The following is a 24,886-nucleotide window of genomic DNA, read 5'->3' as shown; positions in this document are numbered from 1 at the left end:
TTCTCTTCTCAGTCTCTCCGAGTTCTTCTCTTCTGTTGATTCTTCTGTGTTGACATAGGTGGCCAGTGGCTCCAGGAGCCATGCTTGGCCTCTCCGGTGATGTCTGGTTTGCTCTGCCTTCTCATATGATCAGGCAGGAGGAGCCGTCTCCTTTTTCTGCCGTGTGAGGCCGTGTGTGGGGGGCATTTCCTGCTTAATCGGACGTGGTGGAAGGTAGGGATGTTAACCCACTGCAACGGGTGCTGGTGAGACAGGGCCTGACGGCAGGCCTCTCCACTTGGCTCTGCATGGACTGAAAAGCTCCACAGAAGCCAGAAGCTTCTGGTATGCTGTTGGAAACCCCTTTTCATTTCCAGCTCGGGGAGGGAGCTTTCTCTTTCCTGTATCATTTCAGCAACAGATTGGTGGAGGGAAGGGGTCAGGCATCAAATATTTTCACCCAGATCATTCACTTGGTTGTGTGTTTCCTATTTCACACTTGAGTCTGCTCTCTAGACAAGAGTAGATTAAAGAACATTGAAAAGCTTAAAAGTAAACACCAAATAGTATTTAAAACTAGGACATTTAATTCTTAAAACCCTGGAGAAAATAGAAAGAAAATATAGTCCATATATCAAAAGATAGAAAGCAAAGGAAATCGCACACACACACACAGAAAAGCACATAGAACAGAAGATGTAATATTAAATAAAAAAGGAGAAGGCCTTCTTTCGTGTCTCAGTGGTACAAAATCCACCTGCCAATGAAGGAGACACAGGTTCAGTCCTTGGTCCTGGAAGATCCCACAGGCTGTGGAGCAACTAAGCCTGTGGGCCACAACTACTGAGCACACGTGCTCCTAGGGCCTGTGGGCTGCAATTCCTGAGCCCGTGTGCTGCAGCTGGTGAAGCCAGTGGCCCCTAGAGCCCATGCTCCACAGCAGGAGAAGCCACCACAATGAGAACCCCGTGGACCACAATGAAGACTAGCTCTGGCTCGCCACAGCTAGCGAAAAGCCTGACCCCCAGTGAAGACCCAGCACAGTCACATGAGCCCCAGGGCTCCAGTGAGCTCCAGTGCTCCAGTGGGCAGCACACACTTCACAAGAAGAGTTCATGTTCTGACATCGCAGTACTGGCACACGTTACACGTTTATGTGCTTTAAGTGAAGATGAAATTTTAAATCATGTGTATGTCATTTTTGTGATTCCTTGCTTTAACCAACTCATTTTTGATTCATTGACCTACTACCACTTCTGATCTTTATAAAAGATAAAAACTCTATTTCTGTACTTAGGACATGGAGTATACAGAGTTATTTAGTTCAGTTCAGTCGCTCAGTTGTGTCCGACTCTTTGCAAACCCATGAATCGCAGCACGCCAGACCTCCCTGTCCATCACCAACTCCCGGAGTCTACCCAAACCCATGTCCATCGAGTTGGTGATGCCATCCAGCCATCTCATCCTCTGTCGTCCCCTTCTCCTCCTGCCCCCAATCCTTCCCAGCATCAGGGTCTTTTCCAATGAGTCAACTCTTCGCATGAGGTGGCCAAAGTTTTGGAGTTTCAGCTTCAACATCAGTCCTTCCAATGAACACCCAGGACTGATCTCCTTTAGGATGGACTGGTTGGATCTTCTTGCAGTCCAAGGGACTCTCAAAAGTCTTCTCCAACACCACCATTCAAAAGCATCAATTCTCCGGTGCTCAGCTTTCTTCACCGTCCAACTCTCACATCCATACATGACCGCTGGAAAATCATAGCTTTGACTAGACAGACCTTTTTTGGCAAAGTAATGTCTCTGCTTTTAAATATGCTATCTAGATTGGTCATAACCTTCCTTCCAAGGTGTAAGCGTCTTTTAATTTCATGGCTGCAATCACCATCAACAGTGATTTTGGAGCCCAAAAAAATAAAGTCTGACACTGTTTCCACTGTTTCCCCATCTATTTCCCATGAAGTGATGGGACCAGATGCCATGATCTTAGTTTTCTGAATGTTGAGCTTTAAGCCAACTTTTTCACTCTCCTCTTTCACTTTCATCAATATTACCACATATATATCTCCAGTACGAGACTGTAAACTTTTGGAATGCTGTTGCTCTGCCTGTGGTATTTTTTCTGCATGGTACCCAGCATAGAGCTTTGCATTTATTCACTTACCAGACATTTTTTTCACCTGTGTTTGCTAGACATATGCATGTGAGTTACAGATACAAATGACACCGTCCTTTCCTCGGGTGATTCATAGCAGTAAGGTCACATGTTACAAAGGAACCCCCGGTGCTTGGGTAATGGGATATGTGGGTGTGATGGCTGTATGGGGCAAGGGCGGAGCTGAGCAGAGAAGGCTTCACAGAGCAAGTAACACTTGAACTAGGTTTTGAAAATCAAGCAAGATTTCAATTGGTAGAGAGAGAATGAGAGAAAAAAGAGTCAGAGCAACATGTGTGAGAGGCAAAGCAAAAAAAGACACAGGTTGAGATGTGTTTAGTGAATTACAGGAAGATTTTCTGTGCCCAGAGCACAGGATGCCGAGTTTAGATTCTGTCGTCAGGGCCATAGAAGCCATTCACGGAGAGTCAGTGTTCAATAAATGAATGAGCCAGCAGTTTACTAACAATAGCAAAAGAAGAAGAACTTTAACCCAAGGTCTGTCTCTACCAGAGAAGCTCCACTCTCTCGTTTGTCGATCTCTTTGCATCTCAGTCCCCATCACATCCATGATCCGCCTCTTCCCAAGACACACATAGGACCCAGACTGCTCAGGTTTCAGTAACAGACAGCTAAACCAGACCAGTTCAGACTGAGCCTGAAGACCCTGTAACGTCTGGTTCTTTCACTTTTTCTAGGCGTATATGTGCATGATGGGGCTGCACAGCTGGCAACACTGGGTGGCTTGGTTCATCATGTTCTTCATTTCTGCCTCCATTGTTGTTTCTTTCATGACCATTCTCTTCTGCATAGAGGTACATGTCTCTTGTCTTTCAGGGTGTGCTAAGCTCTGGAGATAACGGGGGAAAAATATGGTGTGGTGTGGGTGGTGGTGGTAAGATTCAAGAGATGATGAAAACACAGTGATTGATGAACATTTTAAAAACCTCTGGTTGACATGTGGTGGTATTTGCAAAGCCTTTGGGAGAGGAAGCATTGAAATTTATGATCTGGAAGAGCTTTGCCCTCCCTTCACTTCTCTAGTCTTCAAGTAGTGGGCCTGAGTGTGGTTAGTTCATTAGGAAAGTTGAGTTATAAACTTTAAAACATTGCAGATTTTGTGCTCTGTAAATAATTGAAAATAGCTATTGTAAAAGTTAAGAACGTTCTTTTATGCTATCTTGTTAATTTTTCCTTTTATGCTATCAATGGAATTTTGTGTTCCAATTCACTAACTTGTGTTTAATAACTAAATTATAATATATGGATATATGAAAATTTGCCTTCTAAATTACCAAAATTGGGGCATTTTGAATGTAGAAAGACAGGAAAATTCAGACTATATAGCAAAATATATAAAGAAAAAAGAAAGAAAATTGCCTGAAAACAATAAAAACAGGAGATATAAGATATTGAAAGGAATGCTAAAATTATTTGTAGTAGTTATAATGGTAAATAGGGTAAACTCTCTTATTAAAGCAAAAAGAACATTCACATTGGGCCAGAAATTGAATTCAAACTTATGCTTTCCTTAAAAATGGTATACACACAGAGCATAATTTGTAAATGGCAATGGAAGCTGGATTAAAGGTCTGCCTTAAAAACCTATATATATATTGTTTTGTTTAAGATAGTCCTGGTTTTTTAAAATTTACACATTGCTTTAAGAGTCTTTTACGCCTTTTCTTCAGTCTTTCCATGTAAGAACTATGTACAGCTCTGATTGTTTTATAGATTGACGAGTCAGCAGTGTTCGAAAACAGTGACCCTAGTTTGGTATTTGTGTTTCTAATGTGTTTTGCAATTGCCACAATTTTCTTTGCATTCATGATCAGCACATTCTTCCAAAAAGGTGAGTCCTGATACAATTTTCTGTCAGGGAGTGTGTTTATGACTTCTTTTCTCGGTAGCATTGCTATTTACCTTACCTATGGCATTAATTATTATTCCTTCAGAGTCAAGTTTTCACTTGTATGCTTACTTTAACAATGGAATAGTTCCATTCCTCATTAAAGACATGTGAAATTATCTCCGTATATTTACGCTTTTATGCTTCTCTAGGCTTGTAAATGTTATTTCAAAATAGATGGAAATGATAAGTCACAGTTTGGAAGGAAAGAAGGGGTAAGACGTCCAGGGGAGATAATTTTCCAGGTCCTGATTGTGAAGTTGTGGCATGACAATAGTAAGATGCCATGATAAAAGAGGAGCTCCTGGGGATTTGGTTCTGTCAGCAGGGGTGTTACCTCTAAAATGATAGGTAGAATAGATGAATCATGAAAGGCAAAAATAATAAGAAGTGATGCCAAAGAGTGCAGGAGAATTGAGTTATGGGTCAACCTAGAGAGGTGCAGATAGAAACACTAATGGAGGACAGGCCTGGCAGCTGGCAACACAAAAAAGAGGGTTTAAGAAAACTTGGGGAATTCCCTGGGGGCGCAGTGGATTAAAAATCCTCCTGCCAAGGCAGGGGACATGGGTTCGATCTCTGGTTCAGATCTTCCTGGACATTCCAATTTCCCAGGAAGATCCACCATGTCATGGGACAGCTGAGCCTGTGCACCCCAACTACTGAAGCTCCCCTTTAAGCCCATACTCTGCAACAAGAGAAGCCCCCACAACAAGAAGTCTGTGCACTGCAGCCAGAGAGCAGTCCTGGCTCACCACAACTAGAGAAAAGCCTGCTCACAGCAGTGAAGACCCAGGGCAGCGAAAAATAAATAAATAAATGTTAAAAGAAAAAAAGAATTATCATATGACCCAGCAATTCTACTCCTGGTCATATAGCTGTAAAAGAGAAAAACTGTAATTCAGAAAGATACATGCACCGCAGCGTTCATAGCAACATTGTTTGCAATGGTCAAGACAAGAAAGCAACATTAGTGTCTGTCATTAGGTGAATGAATAAAGATGATGGTATATAGATAATGGAATATTAGCCATAAAAAAGAATGAAATAATGTCATTTGTAGCAACATGGATAGAACTAGAGATTATCATAGTAAGTAAAGTAAGTCAGACAGAGCAAGGCAAATATCATATGATATCACTTATATGTAGAATATAAAACACATACCAATGAACTTATTTACAAAACAGAAGCAGACTCACAGACATAGAAAATAAACTTGTTAGCAAAGGGAAAGGGGAGAGAATAAATTAGAAGTATGGGATTAACAGATGCACACTACTATTATATATAAAGTAGATCAACAGCTAGATTTACTTGTTACATATCAGAAGCTCTTGTTCTGGCCTCAGAGCACTGTATTTGCATCTCAGTGTTTATCCTGACCTTGAGCAGATCAAAAGATTCCATATCCATTTCTCTGGAAAATGATAGCACTTACAACATTTTAGCAATTATTACCAGCTTTTACAAAAGAAGCAAATTCAGAGAAGCTACAGGAGACCCAGAGTCAGCCATCGTTCATGTGGTCGGGTTCAGTGAAGGGCTGCCTGATGTCTTAACAGTGGTTCTTTCTGTTATGTATGCAGTCCTTACATTTTCGATCCTTGTTTGCCTAATTTCCTGGAACGCAAATGTTTGCCTTTATTTTATATTCGTTTCCCAGACTTCCATTTGATTGGTTCATCTCCAAATCTGGAACCACTATGCTTAGGGCCTGGGAAATCTTGACTCCTTGACCCACTGTTTATGAGTCCCATGATCTTGAGCAAATTTATTTAATGTGGGTAAATAAATAAATTTCCTCCTCTGAAAAACAGGGAGGTTCAGTTCAGTTCAGTTCAGTCAGTTCAGTTCAGTCGCTCAGTCGTGTCCAACTCTTAGCGAACCCATGAATTGCAGCACGCCAGGCCTGCCTGTCCATCACCAACTCGCGGAGTCTACCCAAACCCGTGTCCATCCAGTTGGTGATGCCATCCAGCCATCTCATCCTCTGTCGTCCCCTTCTCCTCCTGCCCCCAATCCTTCCCAGCATCAGGGTCTTTTCCAATGAGTCAACTCTTCGCATGAGGTGGCCAAAGTATTGGAGTTTCAGCTTCAACATCAGTCCTTCCAATGAACACCCTGGATTGATCTCCTTTAGGATGGATTGATTGGATCTCCCTGCACTCCAAGGGACTCTCAAGAGTCATCTCCAACACCACAGTTCAAAAGCATCAATTCTTCGGTGCTCAGCTTTCTTCACCGTCCAACTCTCACATCCATACATGACCACTGGAAAAGCTATAGCCTTGACTACATGCACTTTTGTTGGCAAAGTAATGTCTCTGCTTTAAATATGCTATCTAGGTTGGCCATAACCTTCCTTCCAAGGAGTAAGCGTCTTTTAATTTCATGGCTGCAATCGCCATCAGCAGTGATTTTGGAGCCCAGAAAAATAAAGTCTGACACTGTTTCCACTGTTTCCCCATCTATTTCCCATGAAGTGATGGTACCAGATGCCATGATCTTAGTTTTCTGAACATTGAGCTTTAAGCCAACTTTTTCACTCTCCTCTTTCACTTTCATCAAGAGGCTCTTTAGTTCTTCTTCACTTTCTGCCATAAGGGTGGTGTCATCTGCGTAGCTGAGGTTATTGATATTTCTCCCGGAAATCTTGATTCCAGCTTGTGTTTCTTCCAGCCCAGCATTTCTCATGATGTACTCTGCATATAAGTTAAATAAGCAGAGTGACAATATACAGCCTTGACGTACTCCTTTTCCTATTTGGAACCAGTCTGTTGTTCCATGTCCAGTTCTAACTGTTGCTTCCTGACCTGCATACAGGTTTCTCAAGAGACAGGTCAGATGGTCTGGTATTCCCATCTCTTTAAGAATTTTCCACAGTTTGTTGTGATCCATACAGTCAAAGGCTTTGGCATAGTCAATAAAGCAGAAATAGATGTTTTTCTGGAACTTGCTTGCTTTTTCGATGATCCAGTGAATATTGGCAATTTGATCTCTGGTTCCTCTGCCTTTTCTAAAACCAGCTTGAACATCTGGAAGTTCACGGTTCACGTATTGCTGAAGCCTGGCTTGGAGAATTTTGAGCATTACTTTACTAGCATGTGAGATGAGTGCAATTGTGCGGTAGTTTGAGCATTCTTTGGCATTGCCTTTCTTTGAGATTGGAGGAAAACTGACCTCTTCCAGTCCTGTGGCCACTGCTGAGTTTTCCAAATTTGCTGGCATATCAAGTGCAGCACTTTCACAACATCATCTTTGAGGATTTGAAATAGCTCAACTGGAATTCCGTCACCTCCACTAGCTTTGTTCATAGTGATGCTTTCTAAGGCCCACTTGACTTCACATTCCAGGTTGTCTGTGTCTAGGTGAGTGATCACACCATCGTGATTATGCTATATATGAAGTGCTATCCACAGTGCCAGGCAATGCTCCATAGATGCTGTTTAATCTACTGCTCATCTTTGAGCTTCCCTGGTGGCTCAGTTGGTAAAAAATCTGCCTGCAACGCAGGAGACCCCAGTTTGTTTCCCAGGTCAGGAAGATCCCCTGGAGAAGGGATAGGCTACCCATTCCAATATTCTTGGGCTTCCCTTGTGGCTCAGCTGGTAAAGAATCCGCCTGCAATGCGAGAGACCTGGATTTGATCCCGGATTGGGAAGATCCCCTGGAGAAGGGAAAGGCTACCCACTCCAGTATTCTGGCCTGGAGATATATATATACATAGTTCATGGGGTCACAAAGAGTCGGACATGACTGAGTGACTTTCACTTTCATCTTGAAGAAGACGGTTTTTACTGTTGGAGGAAGTTCTAGGCAGTTAAATGCTTGTGCATTTTCATAAGATGGATTCATTATTTTTAAGTGCAACAAATCCTCTTCATCTTTTGATAGTGAAAGTGCAAGTGTAAAAGGTTTCTATCAAAACTTCTGAAAAGACTGCTTGCACATTATTGATGGAACTCTTTTCATTTCTGCTTTCTGAATCTGCAGCTCATGTTGCCACCGCCTCAGGAGGCATCATCTTCTTCTTCACCTACCTCCCATACCTCTACCTTGCGTTCACATACAGCCAAAGACACTTCTTCCAAAAGATTGCCTTTTGCCTCCTGTCCAACGTTGCCATGGCACTGGGAGTCCGATTAATCTCCACATTTGAAGCAAGAGGTGAGCTTTACCTTTCTCAAGGTAAACTGCTTTGATGTCTTGCCATTTCCTTACAGGCAAAGTTGACCTTTATTTCCAAGTAAACATGACTGGTTCATTTTATTCAGTGTTCTGAGCATTTATAGTATACTTACATTGATGCTAGGTACTGTAAGAAATACTTAGGAAATATGGAATAAAGCTTAGACTGTGCAGCTTGCAATGTAGTTTGGGGGAAAAATTAAAGCGTGCTAATGATTTAGGGAATTATATGCCTATATAATTGTATAGATCTAAAATGCATAGAGTTATGATTAGAAGTTCAAATAACCCCTCAGAACTTCACAGATGATGCCGTGCTGTTGCAGATACCATATTATATCCTCATAGGCCTCCAGGTGGGTCTTCTTTCACAACAAGCTAGTCTAAGGGACCTTCATCAGACATGTCCTAGCTCCCTTACAGCTTACATACTTTGGGGTGGAAAGTACAATGCCAAGTTTTCATTTGTCTCATGTTTCTGAAGTTTGAAGAATTTCCATAACACCTACAGTCATTGCAGAAGATTGCAGCCAACATATCAACCTAAATGTAGGACGCTGAGCCCTGTGGGGTCTCAGTACGTACTGAGTGAAACGGTTTCCCATTTCAGTGGTGCTAGGATGATCCACTCTGAGCACTCCAGCAAGTTGCTTCATTGCTCAGTGTTAGTTTTTATCACCAGAGTCTACATCCCAAATGACACAGCTGGTTTTGCAGCAGATGGCAGGGATAGGAGTTGAAGTTGGGTCTAGTTTGCGGGTCTCCTTATTGGCACTGGGATAGTCTCCAATGGCCAGGTTAGAGGCATCATCTACCAATGGATTTCTTTGTTAAGTTGGGATGGTCTAAATGGGTTAAAGGTGCTTAAAATTTAATAAAAGATGTTAAGTTGACCAGAATTTATTGAAGGTGAGTGATTTTCTTTAACAAAGCAATGTTGTCCCATAATTCACAGATACTTACAGGGGAAAGAGTAGATTTTAAATGGTGTATCTGATTCCTTCCACATTAGTGAATGACTGTAGATGCTTAATGAGGTCTATTTGTTAAAACTGAGGGAATCAGAGTGAGTGGTTGGGCCTATGCTAAATTCGTTCCCGTGCTAAGACTGTCTTGATTATTTATGATCAGTGTTCTTTTCTGAAATGCATGGGATAACCCACAAGTGCTGTCTGGCATTACAGCTGAAGGAAATGCACATGCATATGACCATAAACAGGTAGGATTCTCTAAGAATATAATTGATGAAATGTTAAAAATCCAAGGGTAATATTTTCTTAGAGTCTTCATGCTTTCACTGGATTAGGTTTTCCTGGTCATCTGACCTGTTTGTTCAAATCAGACGGCAGACCTGATAGTGAGTGAATAAATGGAATTCCTCTACATTTTCTCAGTAAGTCTAGTGCAGGGCTTTCAGTTCTAACCTGAAGCAGGAATCACTGTATATTAATACAACATAAATCAGACCTGTGATTGTATGGCAGAAACATTTTGGCCTTTTTTTTTTTTTTAAGATGTCCCTAATTTTATTATCTTTTATTTATTTTTTGGCCATGCCATGTGGCAAACGGGATCCCCAACCAGGAATTGAACCCATGCCCTCTGCATTGAAAGCATGTAATCTTAACCACCAGATTGTCAGAGAAGGCCCTAGCTTATTCTTAAAATCAGAACCTCCATGTTTATGGAGCAGATAGGTTTGTCACTCCAGGCTTCCATTTATTGATTTATTTGTCAATTTATTATTTACTAGATTCAGTTCAGTCGCTCAGTTGTGTCCAACTCTTTGCGACCCCATGGACTGCTGCACGCCAGGCATCCCTGTCCATCACCAACTCCCAGAGCTTGCTCAAACTCATGTCCATCGAGTCGGTGATGCCATCCAACCATCTCATCCTCTGTTGCCCTCTTCTCTTCCTGCCTTCAATCTTTCCCAGCATCAGGGTCTTTTCCAATAAGTCAGTTCTTTGCATCAGGTGGCCAAAGTATTGGAGCTTCAGCTTCAGCATCAATCCTTCCAATGAATATTCAGAACCGATTTCCTTTAGAATGGACTGGTTTGATCTTGCAGTCCAAGGGAGTCTCGAGAGTCTTCTCCAACACCACAGTTCAAAAGCATCAGTTCTTCAGCACTCAGCTTCCTTTGTAGTCCAACTCTCACATCCATACATGACTACAGGAAAAACCATAGTTTTGTGTTAGTAAACTAATTTACTAGATTAGTTTTAGTTTTTAAGAGGCCCAGTAAATAATGCCCTTCCCCCCCTCCTTAATTTCTGAACCAGTTGAGAAAGAAAACAAAGATGTCATTGTATTAATGCCAACTTACCTCTTTAAAATTTTTTTTGGATATACAGAGTCTTAGTTGAGGCATGTGGGATCTATCCCTGACTAGGGATGGAACCCATGCCCCCTGGGAAATCCCTGTACATTGTATAAAATAATCATGATGATAATGTCTTCATGGTTTTTTTTTAAGAGATACAATTAGAATACATAAAAGGATTTTTGAAGAGAGAAAGTCAGAAGTCAATGGGGATAAATACTTTCTGGAAGGAGAGTAAAGATGTTGATTAACTTTAGACTTTGCAGCAGAGTAGATCTGGTAATTCATCACTGAGCCCACCAGCAAAAGGCTAGAAACAGTGTAAAACTTTCAAACATAATAGAAAATAGGATAATCAAAAGCTTAAGTCAAGAGGAAGTGGTGTGGGGAGAGGAATTGTGTCACATGGCCTCTTCTACTGCAAAGGAGACTAGAAGTCAGGGAAGAACAGTCAGAATCAAAGAGATGCAGGGGCAGGGGAACTTGCCAGACTCCTTTCAGCAGCACCTCACTCTCAAACATAATCATATGAATTGTGCAAAGAAGTAACATCTAACTCCTACCCAGTCCAAACTCCAGCAGTTTTTTTTTAAATAGAACTCAATGAGCTGATTCTCAGATTTACATGGGAGTATAAACGACCAAGAAGAGCCAAGAACTCTTGAGAAAGAACAAGAGAGAAAAACGTGCTTTCCCAGATTTTGTGATTTATCATAAAGCAATAGTAATTAAAATTATAGTTGACAAATAGACTAATAGAAAAGAAGAGACAGACAAATGCACTGTTGGGTATCAGAGACAATGCTTCAGAGCAGTGGGGTTTAATAAACAATCCTGGAGCAACTGAAGAACATCATGGAAAAAATTGGAATTGGACTTTGAATTCGCACCATACACAGAAATCGTTTCCAATGTAAAAAAACTATAATTTTTTGGACATTATATAAGAGAGTATTTTCATGTTCTTAAAGTAGGAAAGATTTATTAAACAAGACACAAAAATAGCTGTCAGGAAAAGACTGATGAATAATGACTTGAAACTGAGGAACACCATGAGGAAAATGAACAGAGAAGCTACAGAGTGGGAGAAGATACTTGAAACACATTTAACCTGCAAAAGGCTTGTATTTAAAGGGTATTTAAAGAATTCATGAAATCAATTAAAAATTGTACTTTGTCGTATAAAAAAGCAAACAGGCAAAAATAGGTGCTTCACGAAAAAGCATATTCAAATAACCAATAAACATACAAGCTAGAAGGAAATAAAGTGACATATTTAAAGTACTGAAGAAAACTCCTGTCAACCGAGAATTCTATATCCAGGGGAAAGTCAGGGATGACTTGCAAATAAACAAAAGTGACAGAATTGATTGCTAGGAGACATTACAAGAAATGTTGAGTTCCTCGAGCAAAAACAATATATCAGACAGGAGCTTGGATCTACACAAAAAAAATAACACTAAAAATGGAAAATAGAATTTATTTTGTCTTTTGTGGAGTTTTTTTGGCTCTAAAAGAGAACTGACTGTCTAAAGCAAAAATGGGAGCACTGTAAGGTGCTGATAACTTGTGTGACAATAAAACGTATGACAACAGTAGCAAAGGGTGGGAGGGAAGTACTGGAAACTGGAAAATTGTTGTAAATTCCTCACACTACCAATGAAGTATCTTCAAATAATATTGAATATAGACTCTAAAGATGATTTTACACCCTGTGTGTGTTGTTAGTCACTCAGTTGTGTCCAACTCTTTGCAACCCCATGGACTGTATGTAGCCTTCCAGGCTTCTCTGTCCATGGAATTCTCCAGGCAAGAATACTGGAGTGAGTAGCTATTCCCTTCTCCAGGGGATCTTCCCAACTCAGGGATTGAACCCGGGGTTCCTGCATTGCAGACGGATTCTTTACATCTAAGCCACCAGGGAAGTCCCTTTACACCCTAGAACAAAACTGAAGAACAAAATTTAGAGGTATAAATAATAATAGTGGAAATAAAATGGAATCATAAAAATTCCCATTAATGCAAGAAAAAGAGGAAAAAAGAAACAAAAATTTGGACCAAATAGAAAAGAGCTGGCAAAGTGGTAGATTTTTAATCCAGTCAATAATCACAGTAAATGTGAATACCAAGTAAAAAGAGACTATTTAGATAAAAATGCAAAACCCAACTAGATGCTGCCTACAAACAAAGATGGTGGTGAAGTTGTAATGAAGGTGTATATATCTGGGGTTTTGGGGGTCTTAGCTGGTAGCTGCACAAGAGTAATTCCTTTGTAATTGCTTGTTAAACTCCATTTTATGTACTTGAAATGTATATTCCTGATAAATAAATAAAGTGGCAATCAAATGTCTGCTGAGGTGGGAAAGGAGCCTCAACTCTTACTTTTCTTGGGACACAGTGGACTTGCACTGAACAAGGATGCACCTGTGCTTCATGAACTGAGTGCACTGACTTTACAGCAGCTGAGGGTTGCAATACCTGTCTGTAAGCCACAGTGAGAGGCACAGCTCTCGACTGGCACAGAGGCAGACACCAGTCAGGAAATGTCCTCTCAGGAAGGGCCTCGGAGGCCTCTTGATACTGGTCCTCGAAGCAAGGCCTGTGGACCAGCAGCATCAAAGCCCTGGGAGAGCTTGTTGGGAGCACAGACTCCAAGACTCACCCAGACATACAGTCAGAACAGCAGCCCGGGTGACTAGTAAGCCCCATTCTTGCCTGTCCACCTGCTCACCAGTGCTTGATTTATCTGCTCTTGGGATGCTAGTAACACCTCCTTGGTCCTGCCATGTGGCAGCAGGTGCAGGTATCTTGGATGCTTTACGGGAGAAGCGCAGTCAAGTTGCATTCAGATGAGACCATTGGCATCACAAAGGATACCTGCCTTTATTCACACCCAGGAATTGGTCCCAGGCCCTTTCTCAGCACCTTCCTTTCTTCATGGAGCATATGTGTACTGAGCACTTGCTGCATGTGAGGCCCTGGGTCAGAGACTGGAGAAACTGAGGTAATCTGACAGTCCCTGGCCCCAAGCTGGGGTGGCAGTAGGTGAGCAGATTTCCAGTGCAGAGCAGAGCCTGCAATGCTCACAGCTTGCACAGGGGACCTGGATGCACATGGGTTAGGCAGGTAATCCCAGAGGGAGAGGATGTGTGCTTGCTGGGGAAGGAGATACCTATGCTGACCTACAAAGTAAGAATTAACCCAAGTGGAGCAGGTCAGGAGGAGTAGGAAGGGACCATTTTGGCAACAAGAAAAATGTTTTATTGGGAATTCCCTGGTGGCCTAGTGGATAGGACTCTGCACTTTCTCTGCTGGGTCCTAGTTCAATCCCTAGTTGGGTGTCTAAGATCCTGCAAGCTGTGTGGTGTGGCCAAAATTTAAAAAAAAAAAAAAAGAGTTTTATCTCAAAAGAGAAACTAACAGCTAGCTTTTCCTTTCCTGTATCTTGTTTTTGTCTCTTAATACTCCAGAGATGAATAGTCTAGTCTTCTCATTGGCCTGGTCTCTACTGTTTGATTGGAAAACTCTGGTAACTTTTCTCTGTCTCTGATGTGGTGACTGTTCTTCCTTTTGACAGGCATAGGCATCCAGTGGAGTAACATGGGCAGTATAAGAGGAGAGTTTAACTTCACTCAGATGCTGCTGATGCTACTGCTGGACTCTGTCTTATATGGCTTGGTGGCCTGGTATGTGGAGGCCATCTTCCCAGGACAGTATGGTACACCCAAGCCTTGGTACTTCTTTCTCATGGTGAGTACTGATGCTGCTGTTTTATAGATTGACACCAGGATTTTTTACAGCTTGTCATCAGTGTTCCTCTATCCCTCTTGGTGATATTGGTTGCACCTTCAAACTCCGAGAAATCTAAGCAGGGTTCTCTAATCTGGATTCACCCCAAACCTGTCAACTTATGGTTGCCAAAGGAGCATGACTGATGAGTCTCAGTCTCTCTGACTCTTGCCCCACTGCCGATTCCCTGCGCAGAGGCCCCTTAAGAGTGCGGTGGCTGTCTCATGTGCCTCCTTGAGTGCCAGGCCCTACATCCCCCCACAGAATACCACCTCAATGAGCTAGAGCCCTCAGGACTCCTTGGCCTCTTTTCTCTTGGACTGGTTGGTGGCAAGGCCCTGGCACTCTTTGAGACCTCTGTGACCCGAGGGCACAGCTTTCGTTGACAACCCCATGAAGTTCTCAGAATCGCTTCTCTTCTACGATGACTGCATTTTTCTTACAAAGTTGAACTCGTTATGCCTGATTCGGTCCTCTTGCAGATTCAGTCTGATCCCATCTGAATTGCACAGGTCCTCACTTCAGGCCTTGGCAAAGGCCGCTGTCCTTGCCCTTCTTGGTCTGTGGAGAAGTGGGTGGATTGTTAGCACCAGCGTTTCTTCAGGCCTTTGTCCACAGGGAGGCTGTTGGGCGTCCCAACAGCTTCCCCCGTGCTCCAGGAGTGTGCGCGTGAGGCATCTTCTGTAGCTCCATCCCCTGGGCCATGGGTTGTAGGTTGAAATGCAGTTTATTAGTAGTGAGTCTGTGAGCAAATTGTTGACTCCTTCAGGCATCATCAAGTGTTCAATATCAGGAAATCTGGCAGGCGAGGCTGAGGATGGGGGTGGGAGGAGGGAAGTGTGAGAATTTAATTTACCGAAATATTTTTCTTCCGGAAGAAGAAGCCAGTTCACCTAAACATATTAATGAGTTTACTTCCTCTCTAGCCCTCCTACTGGTGGGGAGAACCCACATCCCTTCAGAATCCTGTGCTAGACTCAGAGTATCCTTGGCAAGCTCTGGGAAACAAAATCATTCAGGATGAGCCTACCAATTTGATAAAAGAAATTGAAATCCAGCATCTATACAAGGTATCAGCTCTCAGATCTTCTTCTGAGAACTTGAGAAATAGTGTATAGAGGTTTCTATTTCATTCTGACAGTTACAAGGTATGTTTTGTGATAGATTTTTTTTTTTTACATCTCAAACAAGCAGAACTTTATTAAACAGGCAGTGAGGGCAGGCTGACCCCAAAGGAGTGGCCTCGTGATAGATTTTTAATTCCCTCTGTCACATTATCCCCCAAATTAGAAGTATAATGTAAAATGTCCAGTTTCCTGTCATAAAGTTAAATGACTGTATGGAGAGTCTAGATGATCTCTCTTGAAACAGTCTTGCAAATGCCAGGCACCTCTTGTTGGGGACACCCTAGAGCTCCGTCATTTGATGGCCAGCTTTGATCCACCAGTGTTCTTATGCAACCAAATCAAGTGATAAACCAGATGTCATTAGTGGCTTCCAAATGTGGAGTGTTCATCCTCTCTCCAGCGTCTGCTGAATCCTGTGTTGACCAAGGGCTCCCCTGACAGGATGCCTGGGGGTAAGCTCTATACCTGCTGTGTCCTCCAGAGGAGTCTTCCATTCCTCAGACATGGTGGGCCTATGGAGAGGAGGTGCCCTCCATGTGGCTGATACACGGTCAGAATCAAGGCGCTAGCTCAGCACTTTGTGTCACCTTCCTGACCTATGAGATCAAGTGGATCACATCCTAGTCCAGGGGTTCCATGGCACGGGGGATCATCCCAGCTCCTCCACACCCTGTGGCAGCAGCTGGGAATGCTCCATCTTCACTGGATTTACTGAGGCTTCTGTATGCAGGGATTTCTCTTTTTCTTTTCTCTTAACAGGCAGCCTACAGCACATGGTTCTGCCATGATGTCAGCTGTTCAGCAAAGCCGCCCCAGAGCCCTTTGCTCTTTCTACTCACTGGCTTTCATTTATTTTCCCTGGACCAGTGGAAGCATGTAGCTCCCGGCTGTGTGCTTGTCATTCCCTGGTTGCAAGATGGCTGCTGTTGCTCATCTGCAGGGAAAGATAAGAGCAAGGGGCTTTCTTTTGGGAAAAATTTTTTCCTTCCTTCCTCCCTCTCTCCCTTCTTTTCTGTCCTTCAGTAGATCACCCCTTCTTCTTCTTGCCTAGAATTCCGCCAAGTGTCCACCTCAACTTCAGAAAGGAGACTGAGAAATCAGGAAAGAGGCCTGTCACACTTGATTCATAATAATCACACCAAATGGTGTTGGGGGTGAGGAAGTGTGCCAACTTCCTTTCCTCAGCACCCTGCTCCCAAACACAGTAGATAAATTGTGGGGAGGAGTGACACCCAAGTTTCACCCAACTACAGTGTCTGCACTGCAGACCCCACGTCCAGCCCTGATGCAGTTAGACAAGGCAGAAATTGTCTAAGGCATAGACTGAAATGTGACGTTATCTCTGCAAATGGCATTGTGGGTGATTTCATTTTCTTCTTTATACTCTTATAAATGGATTACTTGTATAATAAGAAAAAGATAAATGGTGTTTAAAATACTGAAAACATCTGATTTAGAAAACAGGCCAGCCTGTCTGGGGTTCTCTCCCTAGGACAACACCGCCCACAGAAGATGCAAGGTGCCCTTTCTCAGGGGCTTGGCCAGGCAGTGAGGAGCAAGGTAGGCTCGAGAAGCAGGGAGATGATCTCATTCCAGCTCCGGGCCCTTCGTCCTTGAACTCTGGCCTCTGTGGTCTGCTGCTCTCCCACCGGGTTCCAGAGGCCAGGGAAATCCCCCTAGCCTTGCTGGTCCTCAGTAACTCCAGGCAGCTAAGCTCTGAAAGAAGGGGCTCCCTTTGTGGATTTCCACTTGGAGTTCCACTGTTGAACTTTCAGAGGAAGTTGATGTGGGTGCTCGGCCTGTCAGGTTCTTCAGAAATGCCACAGACGTGTGCGTGTTACGCTATCAGTCAAACTTGGCTTTTCAACAGGTGTTCTACAAGGGAAGGGATGAACATGTGGCAGTCAAAGACCTGATCATGAACCTGTACCAGGGCCAGATCACGGTTCTCCTTGGCTGCAGTGGAGCGGGCAAGACCACCACCTGCGGCATCCTCACAGATGCGTGTGGATCAGCTCTCCCGAGGAGGCACTGGAGAGGTCCGTGATCCACATCAAGATTTTTTGGCTCCATTTCCCGTCGTTGGATTTCCCTGACATTTTTGTTTGTTGTTTGTTTTTTACCATCTACAAGGTATCTGGTGATTCACATTACCCTGTGTCAGGAGGAGGGAATCGCTGACTTTTTCAGTCAGTCTGAAGTACTTAGTTTCAAACACTTCCAGGAAACTGTGAACACTGCTGGGCATGTTTCCTTCCAGGCAGAACCTTCCAGTACAGTGAGGCACCACTGTTCCCTCAACCAGACATTTCATCCAAACAGATCATACTTTTGATTGCCAGGGGTACTTTTAGAGTGATACCTGGTGAATTATGCTGAAGTTGTCTGTTTCAGAATAATTTTTATGCCTAAATAATTCTTCTCATTAACTAAAATAATATCTGTGATATTTGAAAACTAATTCACTCAAGAAAAATGGATTTATTGAAGGTTTAACCCATGTAAGGCTCTGTACAAAACCAGCAAGATACATTTCCAAATCTCAAGGAGCTCTGAAAGCCGACCAGTTCCTCCACTGGTTTTGGACACAGAACACCAGACGTCTGGAGAGCTGTGAGCTCCTCAGAGGCCAGCTGCCACAACCCTCCTCACAGGTTGCTGACATACCTTCCACTGAAAACGCTGAAGAGCAGCGATATTGTGAAGCTTGGTCTGAGGTGCCTTTGGTATTGGGACACACACACACACACACACATTCTTTTTTCAGATTCTTTTCCATTATGTAGGTCATTACAGGATATTAATGAATATAGTTCCCCGTGCTAAAATATAGTTTATCTCTCTATGGTAATGTATATATGTTCATCCCAAACTCCTCTAATTTATCCCCTCCCTTTCCCCTTTGGTAACCATAAGTTTGTTTTCTATGTCTGTGAGTCTGTTTCTGTTCTGTAAATAAGTTTATTTGTATTCATTTTTTTTAGATTCCATATATAAGTGATATCGTGGTATTTGTCTTGCATTGTCTGCCTTACCTCACTCAGTATGATGTCTTTAAGTCCATTCATGTTGCTACAAATGGCATTATTTCATTCTCTTCTATGTCTGAGTAAAGCCTTCTTTATCCGTTCTTCTGTCGATGGACATTTAGGCTGCTTCCATGTCTTGACTGTTGTGAACATGGGATATGTGCATCTTTTTGAATTAGAGTTTTTGTCTTTTCCAGGTATATGCCCAGGAGTGAGATTGTTGGATCATATGGTAATCCTGTTTTTAGTTTTTTAAGGAGCCTCCAGACTGTTTCTCATAGTGGCTGTACTAATTTACGTTCTTGCCAACAGTGTGGAAGGGTTCCCTTTTCTCCGCACTCTCACCAGCATTTACTATTTGTACATTTTTTGAAGTTAAGATGGCCATTTTGACTTGTGTAAGGTAATACTTCGTTGTAGTTTTGCTTTGTATTTCTCTAACAGTTAGTGATATTGAGCATCCTCTTATATGCCTGTTGGCCATCTATATGTCTTCTTTGGAGAAATGTTTGTTTAAATTTTCTACCCATTTTTTGATTGAATTTTTTTATATTAATCAGTGTAAGTTGTTTGTATATTTTGGAAATATTAATCCCTGTCGATAACATCATTTGCAAATATTTTCTTCCATTCTGTAGGTTGTCTTTTTGTTTTGTTTATGGTTTTCTTTGCTGTGCAAAAGCTTTTGGATCCCATTTGTCTATTTTTGTTTATGTTTTTCTTGCCTTAGGGGACAGATCCAAAAAAGTATTGTTATGATTTATATCAAAGAATTTTCTGTTTTCTTTTAGGAGTTGGAGAGTAGCCAGTCTTACATTTAGTTCTATTTTGAGTTTATTTTTGTATAAGGTGTGAAAAAATGTTCTAATTTTATTCTTTTACATGTAAATATCCAGTTACCTCACCACCACTTATTGAAGAGACTGTCTTTTCTCCATTGTATATTCTTGCCTCCTTTGTCATAGATTAATTGACCATAAGCGCATGGATTTGTTTCTGGCTTTCTATCCTATTCCATTGATGTATGTGTCTGTTTTCAAGCCAGTATCATACTGTTTTGATTATTGTGGTTTTGTAGTATAGTGTGAAGTCAGGGAGCATGATTCCTCCTATTCCGTTCTTCTTTATCAAGATTGTTTTGGTGATCCACGTTCTTTTGTGTTTTCATACAAATTAAAACCATCTTTTTGTTCCAGTTCTGTGAAAAAAAATGCCATTGGTAATTTGATAGGGATTGCATTGAATCTGTAGGTAGCCTTGGTAGTTTGATCATTTTAACAATAATAATTCTTTCAATCCAAGAGCACAGTAGATCTTTACGTCTGTTGGTGTTGGCCTCAATTTCCTTCATCAGTGTCTTACAGTTTTCCAGATTCAGATTTTTTATTATCTCCATAGGTAGATTTATTCCTAGGTATTGTGCTCTTTTTTATGTGATGGTAAATGGGATTGTTTCCTTCACTTCTTTTTCTGATGTTTCATTGTTACTATATAGAAATGCAACAGATTTTGTATATTAATATTTTTATCCTGCAACTTTACAGAAATATGTGTCCATATTATTACTTAACTCTTACAGCAATGTAATTACAAACATCTATGTGTGTTTTATTCAGTTAACCAAATTGGAACTCATCAAAAGCAGGAACAACATCTGTTTCTACTACCCCTAAATGTCCTTGTATACTGTCATGGAACATATACTCCTTGGATGCTGCTGACTGTGACATGAAACATAGGATAGTATGTGTAAGAGCAGCAGACAAAAGCAGAGGGCATCATTAAGCCTTTGTGCTATTGTGGCTCTGAATGACAATGGCTTTAGGATATTATGTCTTCCACTTGCTTTTAGGACTTATTACTCCTTCAAGTGGACAGGCATATATCAATGGATATGAAATTTCTCAAGACATGCTTCAAATCTGGAAGAGCATGTGCTGGTGCCCCCAGCATGATATCTTGTATGATAACTTGACTATAGCGGAACATCTTTATTGCTATGCTCAGGTGAGTCAGTGGGTGATAGACTTGGTTTCCTCTGTATCCATTTTTGAGGATGGTAAGATAACTTGCAACTTTCTGACTCAACCTCAGAGGGACTTGAAACCTCCTATGGACACTATTCCCTAAACATTCAGGAAGAGGAAGGGATGTGGCATTCAAGATCTTTGAATTAAAGAATTTCTAGAAAGTATTGTTTTAGTCTAATTACTTACTTTCTCGATGAAATTCACATGTCATAAAATTCACCATTTTGCTTATTTTGCAATATAAAATTCAGTAGTTTTAAAAATTACGTTCACAGGGCTGTGCACTCATCACCACTACAGAACATTTTCATCTCCCTGAAAAGAAACCTGGATCTATCACTTTCTGTCACTGTAGATTTGACTATTCTGAGTAGTTCATATGAGTGGAATCACACAAAATGTGACCGTCTGTGTCTGGTTTCTTTCACTTAATGTGTTCAAGAATTATCCATATTTCAGCATGTATCAATGCTTCACTCCTTTCAATGGCTGAATAATGTTCCACTGTATGGAATTGTATGCCATATCTTGGTTATCCATTCATCAGTTGATGGACACTTGGGTTGTACCATTTGGCCATTTGAATAATACCATGAATACTAGTGTTCAAGTTTTTGGTTAAACACCTAGTTTCAGTTCTTTGAAGTATATACCTAGTAATGAAATTCATTGGTCATAAGATCTACCTCTAGGTTTAACTTTTTAAAAAACTTTCTGAGGTACTTCCATTCTAGGTGCCATAAATTGGTATCTCATGGTGGGTTTGATTTGCATTTCCCTGATGACTATAATGATGGTAAGCATCTTTTCATTTTCTTATTGGCCATTTATTTATTTATTTGGAAATATGTCTATTAAAGTCCTTTGCCCATTTTTCAGTTGGGTTGCTTATCTCGTTGTAGTTTAGCTTTGAGAATTTTTTGTGTATTTTAGATGGTAGATCCTTATCAAGTATATGATTTGCAAAAAACTTTCTCCCATTTCTGTGCATTTTCTTTTCCCCTTGTTGATAATGTCCTTTGATGCACAAAAGTTTTGAATTCTGATGAAATTCTGTTTATCTGTATTTTCTTTAGTTGTTATGCTCTTGATGTCATATTTTAAAAAACATTGCCTGGGATTTACACCTGTTTCCTTCTGAGAGTTTCATATTTCATATGTTAGTTCTTACATTTAGGTCTTTGATACATTTTGAGCTAATTTTTAGATGGTGTGAGATGGAGGTCAGATTCATTCTTTTGCATGTGGATATTCAGTTGTCCAGCACCATTTGTTGAAAAGACCATTCTTCCCCCATTGAATGGTCTTGGCACCTTTGTCAGAAATCAATTGACCGTAGATATATGGAATTATTCCTAGACTGTCAACTCTATTTCATTGGTCTATGCATCTATCCTTATGCCAGTACCACAATTTCTTAATTACTATAGCTTTATAGTAAGTTTTTAAAAAATATTTATTTATTTATTTGGCTGTGCCAGGTCTTACTTGCGGCATTTGGGATCTAGTTCTCTGATCAAACCTGGGCCCCCTGCATTGGGAGCATGGGAGTTTTTGCCACTAGACCACCAGGGAAGTCCCTGTAGTAAGTTTTGAAATCAAAGAATGTGAATCCTCCAACTCTTTTTTTTGTTTGTTTTCAAGATTGTTTTGCCTGTTCCAGGTCCCTTGCATTTCCATGTAAATTCTAGGATCAGCTTGCCCCTTCGACTTTTTCTTCTTCCAATATGCTGTATCGCTGCAATGTAATTCAACATTAACGATGGAGTCAGTGCACGCTTCACATGCTACAAGCACAGTTCCCCGCAAGACTGCTGCCACTTCAGAAAACAGCCACGAGCTTGGGGTTCCCAAACAAAGCACTTCCAACAACCTGGCTACAAATTTAGGCGTTCCCACTGACTCTTCAGTTTCACTAATTCACTAGAATGACTCACAGAATTCAGGATTATATTATATATTATATATATGTATTATACAGGATATATAAATCAGGACCAGCCAAAAGAAGAAACATGCAGGATGATGTCTGGGAGGGTCCCAAGTGAAAAGCTTCCATGTCTTAGGGATGTGTCACCCTCTTGGCGCATCAGTGTATAGAGGGTAGCTCACCTAAGCTTCACCTAAGTGTCTAGTTTTTATTGGAGTTTCATTACATAGGTTCATGATCGAATCATGAACCTCGTGACTAAACTTAATCTGCACTCTCTCCCTCCTAGCAGATCGGGAGATCAGATTGATAACCTGGCTCAAAGCCCCAGCTCTCAAATCACATGGTTGGTCTTTCTGGTATGACCAGCCCGAATCTTGATCACTTCAGTAGCAGGTGTGACCTGAGGGCAGTAGCAGGAGTAACAAAGACACACCATCACTCCAAGATTTAGAGGCTCCTCCTGGCAACTGAGGACAGACACCAGCCAGATTCTTTATTATTTAACACTTACAATGATTCTTAATATATTGAAGCTTTCTTGCATTCCTGGGATAAATCCCACTTGGTCATGGTGTATAACCCTTTTAATATGCTGTAGTACTTAGTATTAATAAGTCATTTATTTAGATGGTTCAAGGTGCAAAAGCCAGGTCTTCCCTGACAGTCAAGTGGTTAAGACTCTGCCCTTTCACTGCCAAGGGCCCAGGTTCAATCCCTGGTTAGGGAACTAAGATCCCACAAGCCTCACAGCTTATGGAAAAAAAAGATGCAAAAGCCTTGTATCCCTTTCCCTGAAGGTAGTAAGTTTACTGTGTATCTTTCTCATGTATAGTTTATGTATATATGATAGCTCCCCTATTTGTGGGGGATTTGCTCCAAGACCACCAGTGGATGCCTGAAATCTCAGATAGTACCAAAGTCTATATGTCCTCTGTTTTTTCCCTGTACATGCAACCTATGACAAAGTGTAATTTATAAATTAGGCAGAGCAAGGCATTAACAACAATCAGTAAAATAGGACAATTGTAACAATATGCTGTAATAAAGGAGCTTCCCTTGTGGCTCAGATGGTAGAGAATCCGCCTACAATGCAGGAGACCCAGGTTCAGTCCCTGTGTCAAGAAGATTCTCTGGAGAGGCGGGTGGCCACCAACTGCAGTATTCTTGCCTGGAGGATTCCATGGACAGAGGAGCCTGGCGGGCTGTAATAAAAGTTATGTGAATGTGATCTCTCTCTCAAAATATCTTATTGTACTGTATTTGAAGGTGGTGATAGTGGTAAAGAACCCGCCTGCCAGTGCAGGAGATATAAGAGACATGGATTTGATCCCTAGGTCAGGAAGGTCCCCTGGAGGAGGACATGGCAACCCACTCCAGCATTCTTGCCTGGAGAATCCCATGGACAGAGGAGCCCGGTGGGCTACACAGTCCGTGGAGTTTCAAAGAGTCAGACATGACTGAAGCTACTTAGCATGCACACACCGTTCTTGTGATTTGAGATGGTAAGATGCCCATGTGATGAGATGAAGTGAGATGAAGGATTCAGGCACTGTGACACAGCATTAGGCTGTTGACCTTCTGATCATTCATCAAAAGGAGGATCCAGGCTCCAGGTGATCCTGGATCATCAGATCATGACAGTATTGATGGTTGGATGTCAAAAGCAGACGATGTCGATGGGTGGGGATCCTGAGCAGGACAGAGCAGCATGGCACACGATTTCAGAGTTCAAGATACTCAGAACGGTGTGCACAATTTAAAACTTACGAGTTTATTTCTGTTAATTTTTTATTTAATGTTTTCAGACCATGGTTCACTGTGGGTAGTCGGTAACTAAAACTGGAAAGAAAAATCTCAGATAAGGGAGATAAGGGTACTGCTGTACAAGCAAAATGCTTGTTGGGCGCTCCCCAACCCCATTGGAAGCCCCGGCCTGATCTCCATCCCTGCTGTTTCAGCTGAAAGGCTTGCCTCGTCAGAAGTGCCCTGAGGAGGTCAAACGCATGCTGCACGTGCTCGGGCTGGAGGAGAAGCGGGACTCCCAGAGCAGGTTTCTGAGCGGCGGGATGCGGCGCAAGCTCTCCATCAGCATCGCCCTCATCGCGGGCGCCAAGGTGGGGCCGGGGGGCCTGTGGCACGGCCTGCAGCCTGGGACAGGGCTCTGCCGTCCTCACGAGGCCGCTCCTCCGCACTCCAGGTGCTGATGCTGGACGAGCCCACATCGGGCATGGACGTCATCTCCAGGAGGGCCATCTGGGACCTTCTGCAGCAGCACAAGAGCGACCGCACCATCCTGGTGACCACCCACTTCGTGGACGGAGCCGACCTGCTGGGGGACCGCATCGCCATCATGGCCAAGGGGGAGCTGCAGAGCTGTGGGTCGTTGCTGTTCCTCAAGGAGCAATACGGTGAGCGGGGCAG

At 42.1% G+C, this 24,886-nt stretch overlaps 1 protein-coding gene across 1 annotated transcript in view; it reads left to right on the top strand.

Annotated features, from left to right (window-relative positions):
* Positions 1 to 24,886, top strand: part of LOC145530925 (ATP-binding cassette sub-family A member 17-like) — a 96,047-nt gene that overhangs the window by 26,906 nt on the left and 44,255 nt on the right. The window contains 9 exon segments of the mRNA XM_081552272.1: positions 2,830 to 2,946; positions 3,866 to 3,983; positions 8,037 to 8,210; positions 14,135 to 14,307; positions 15,273 to 15,416; positions 17,344 to 17,463; positions 20,345 to 20,509; positions 24,424 to 24,579; positions 24,663 to 24,873. Coding sequence (XP_081408398.1) covers positions 2,830 to 2,946; positions 3,866 to 3,983; positions 8,037 to 8,210; positions 14,135 to 14,307; positions 15,273 to 15,416; positions 17,344 to 17,463; positions 20,345 to 20,509; positions 24,424 to 24,579; positions 24,663 to 24,873 — 1,378 coding nt within the window.

The sequence above is a fragment of the Giraffa tippelskirchi genome, chromosome 13 (assembly GCF_054371585.1).
Source record: "Giraffa tippelskirchi isolate mGirTip1 chromosome 13, T2T-mGirTip1v1.2.pri, whole genome shotgun sequence".
NCBI lineage: Eukaryota > Metazoa > Chordata > Mammalia > Artiodactyla > Giraffidae > Giraffa > Giraffa tippelskirchi.
The sequence above is the reverse complement of the archived record's forward strand: the minus strand, read 5'-3'. Positions and strand labels throughout refer to the sequence as shown.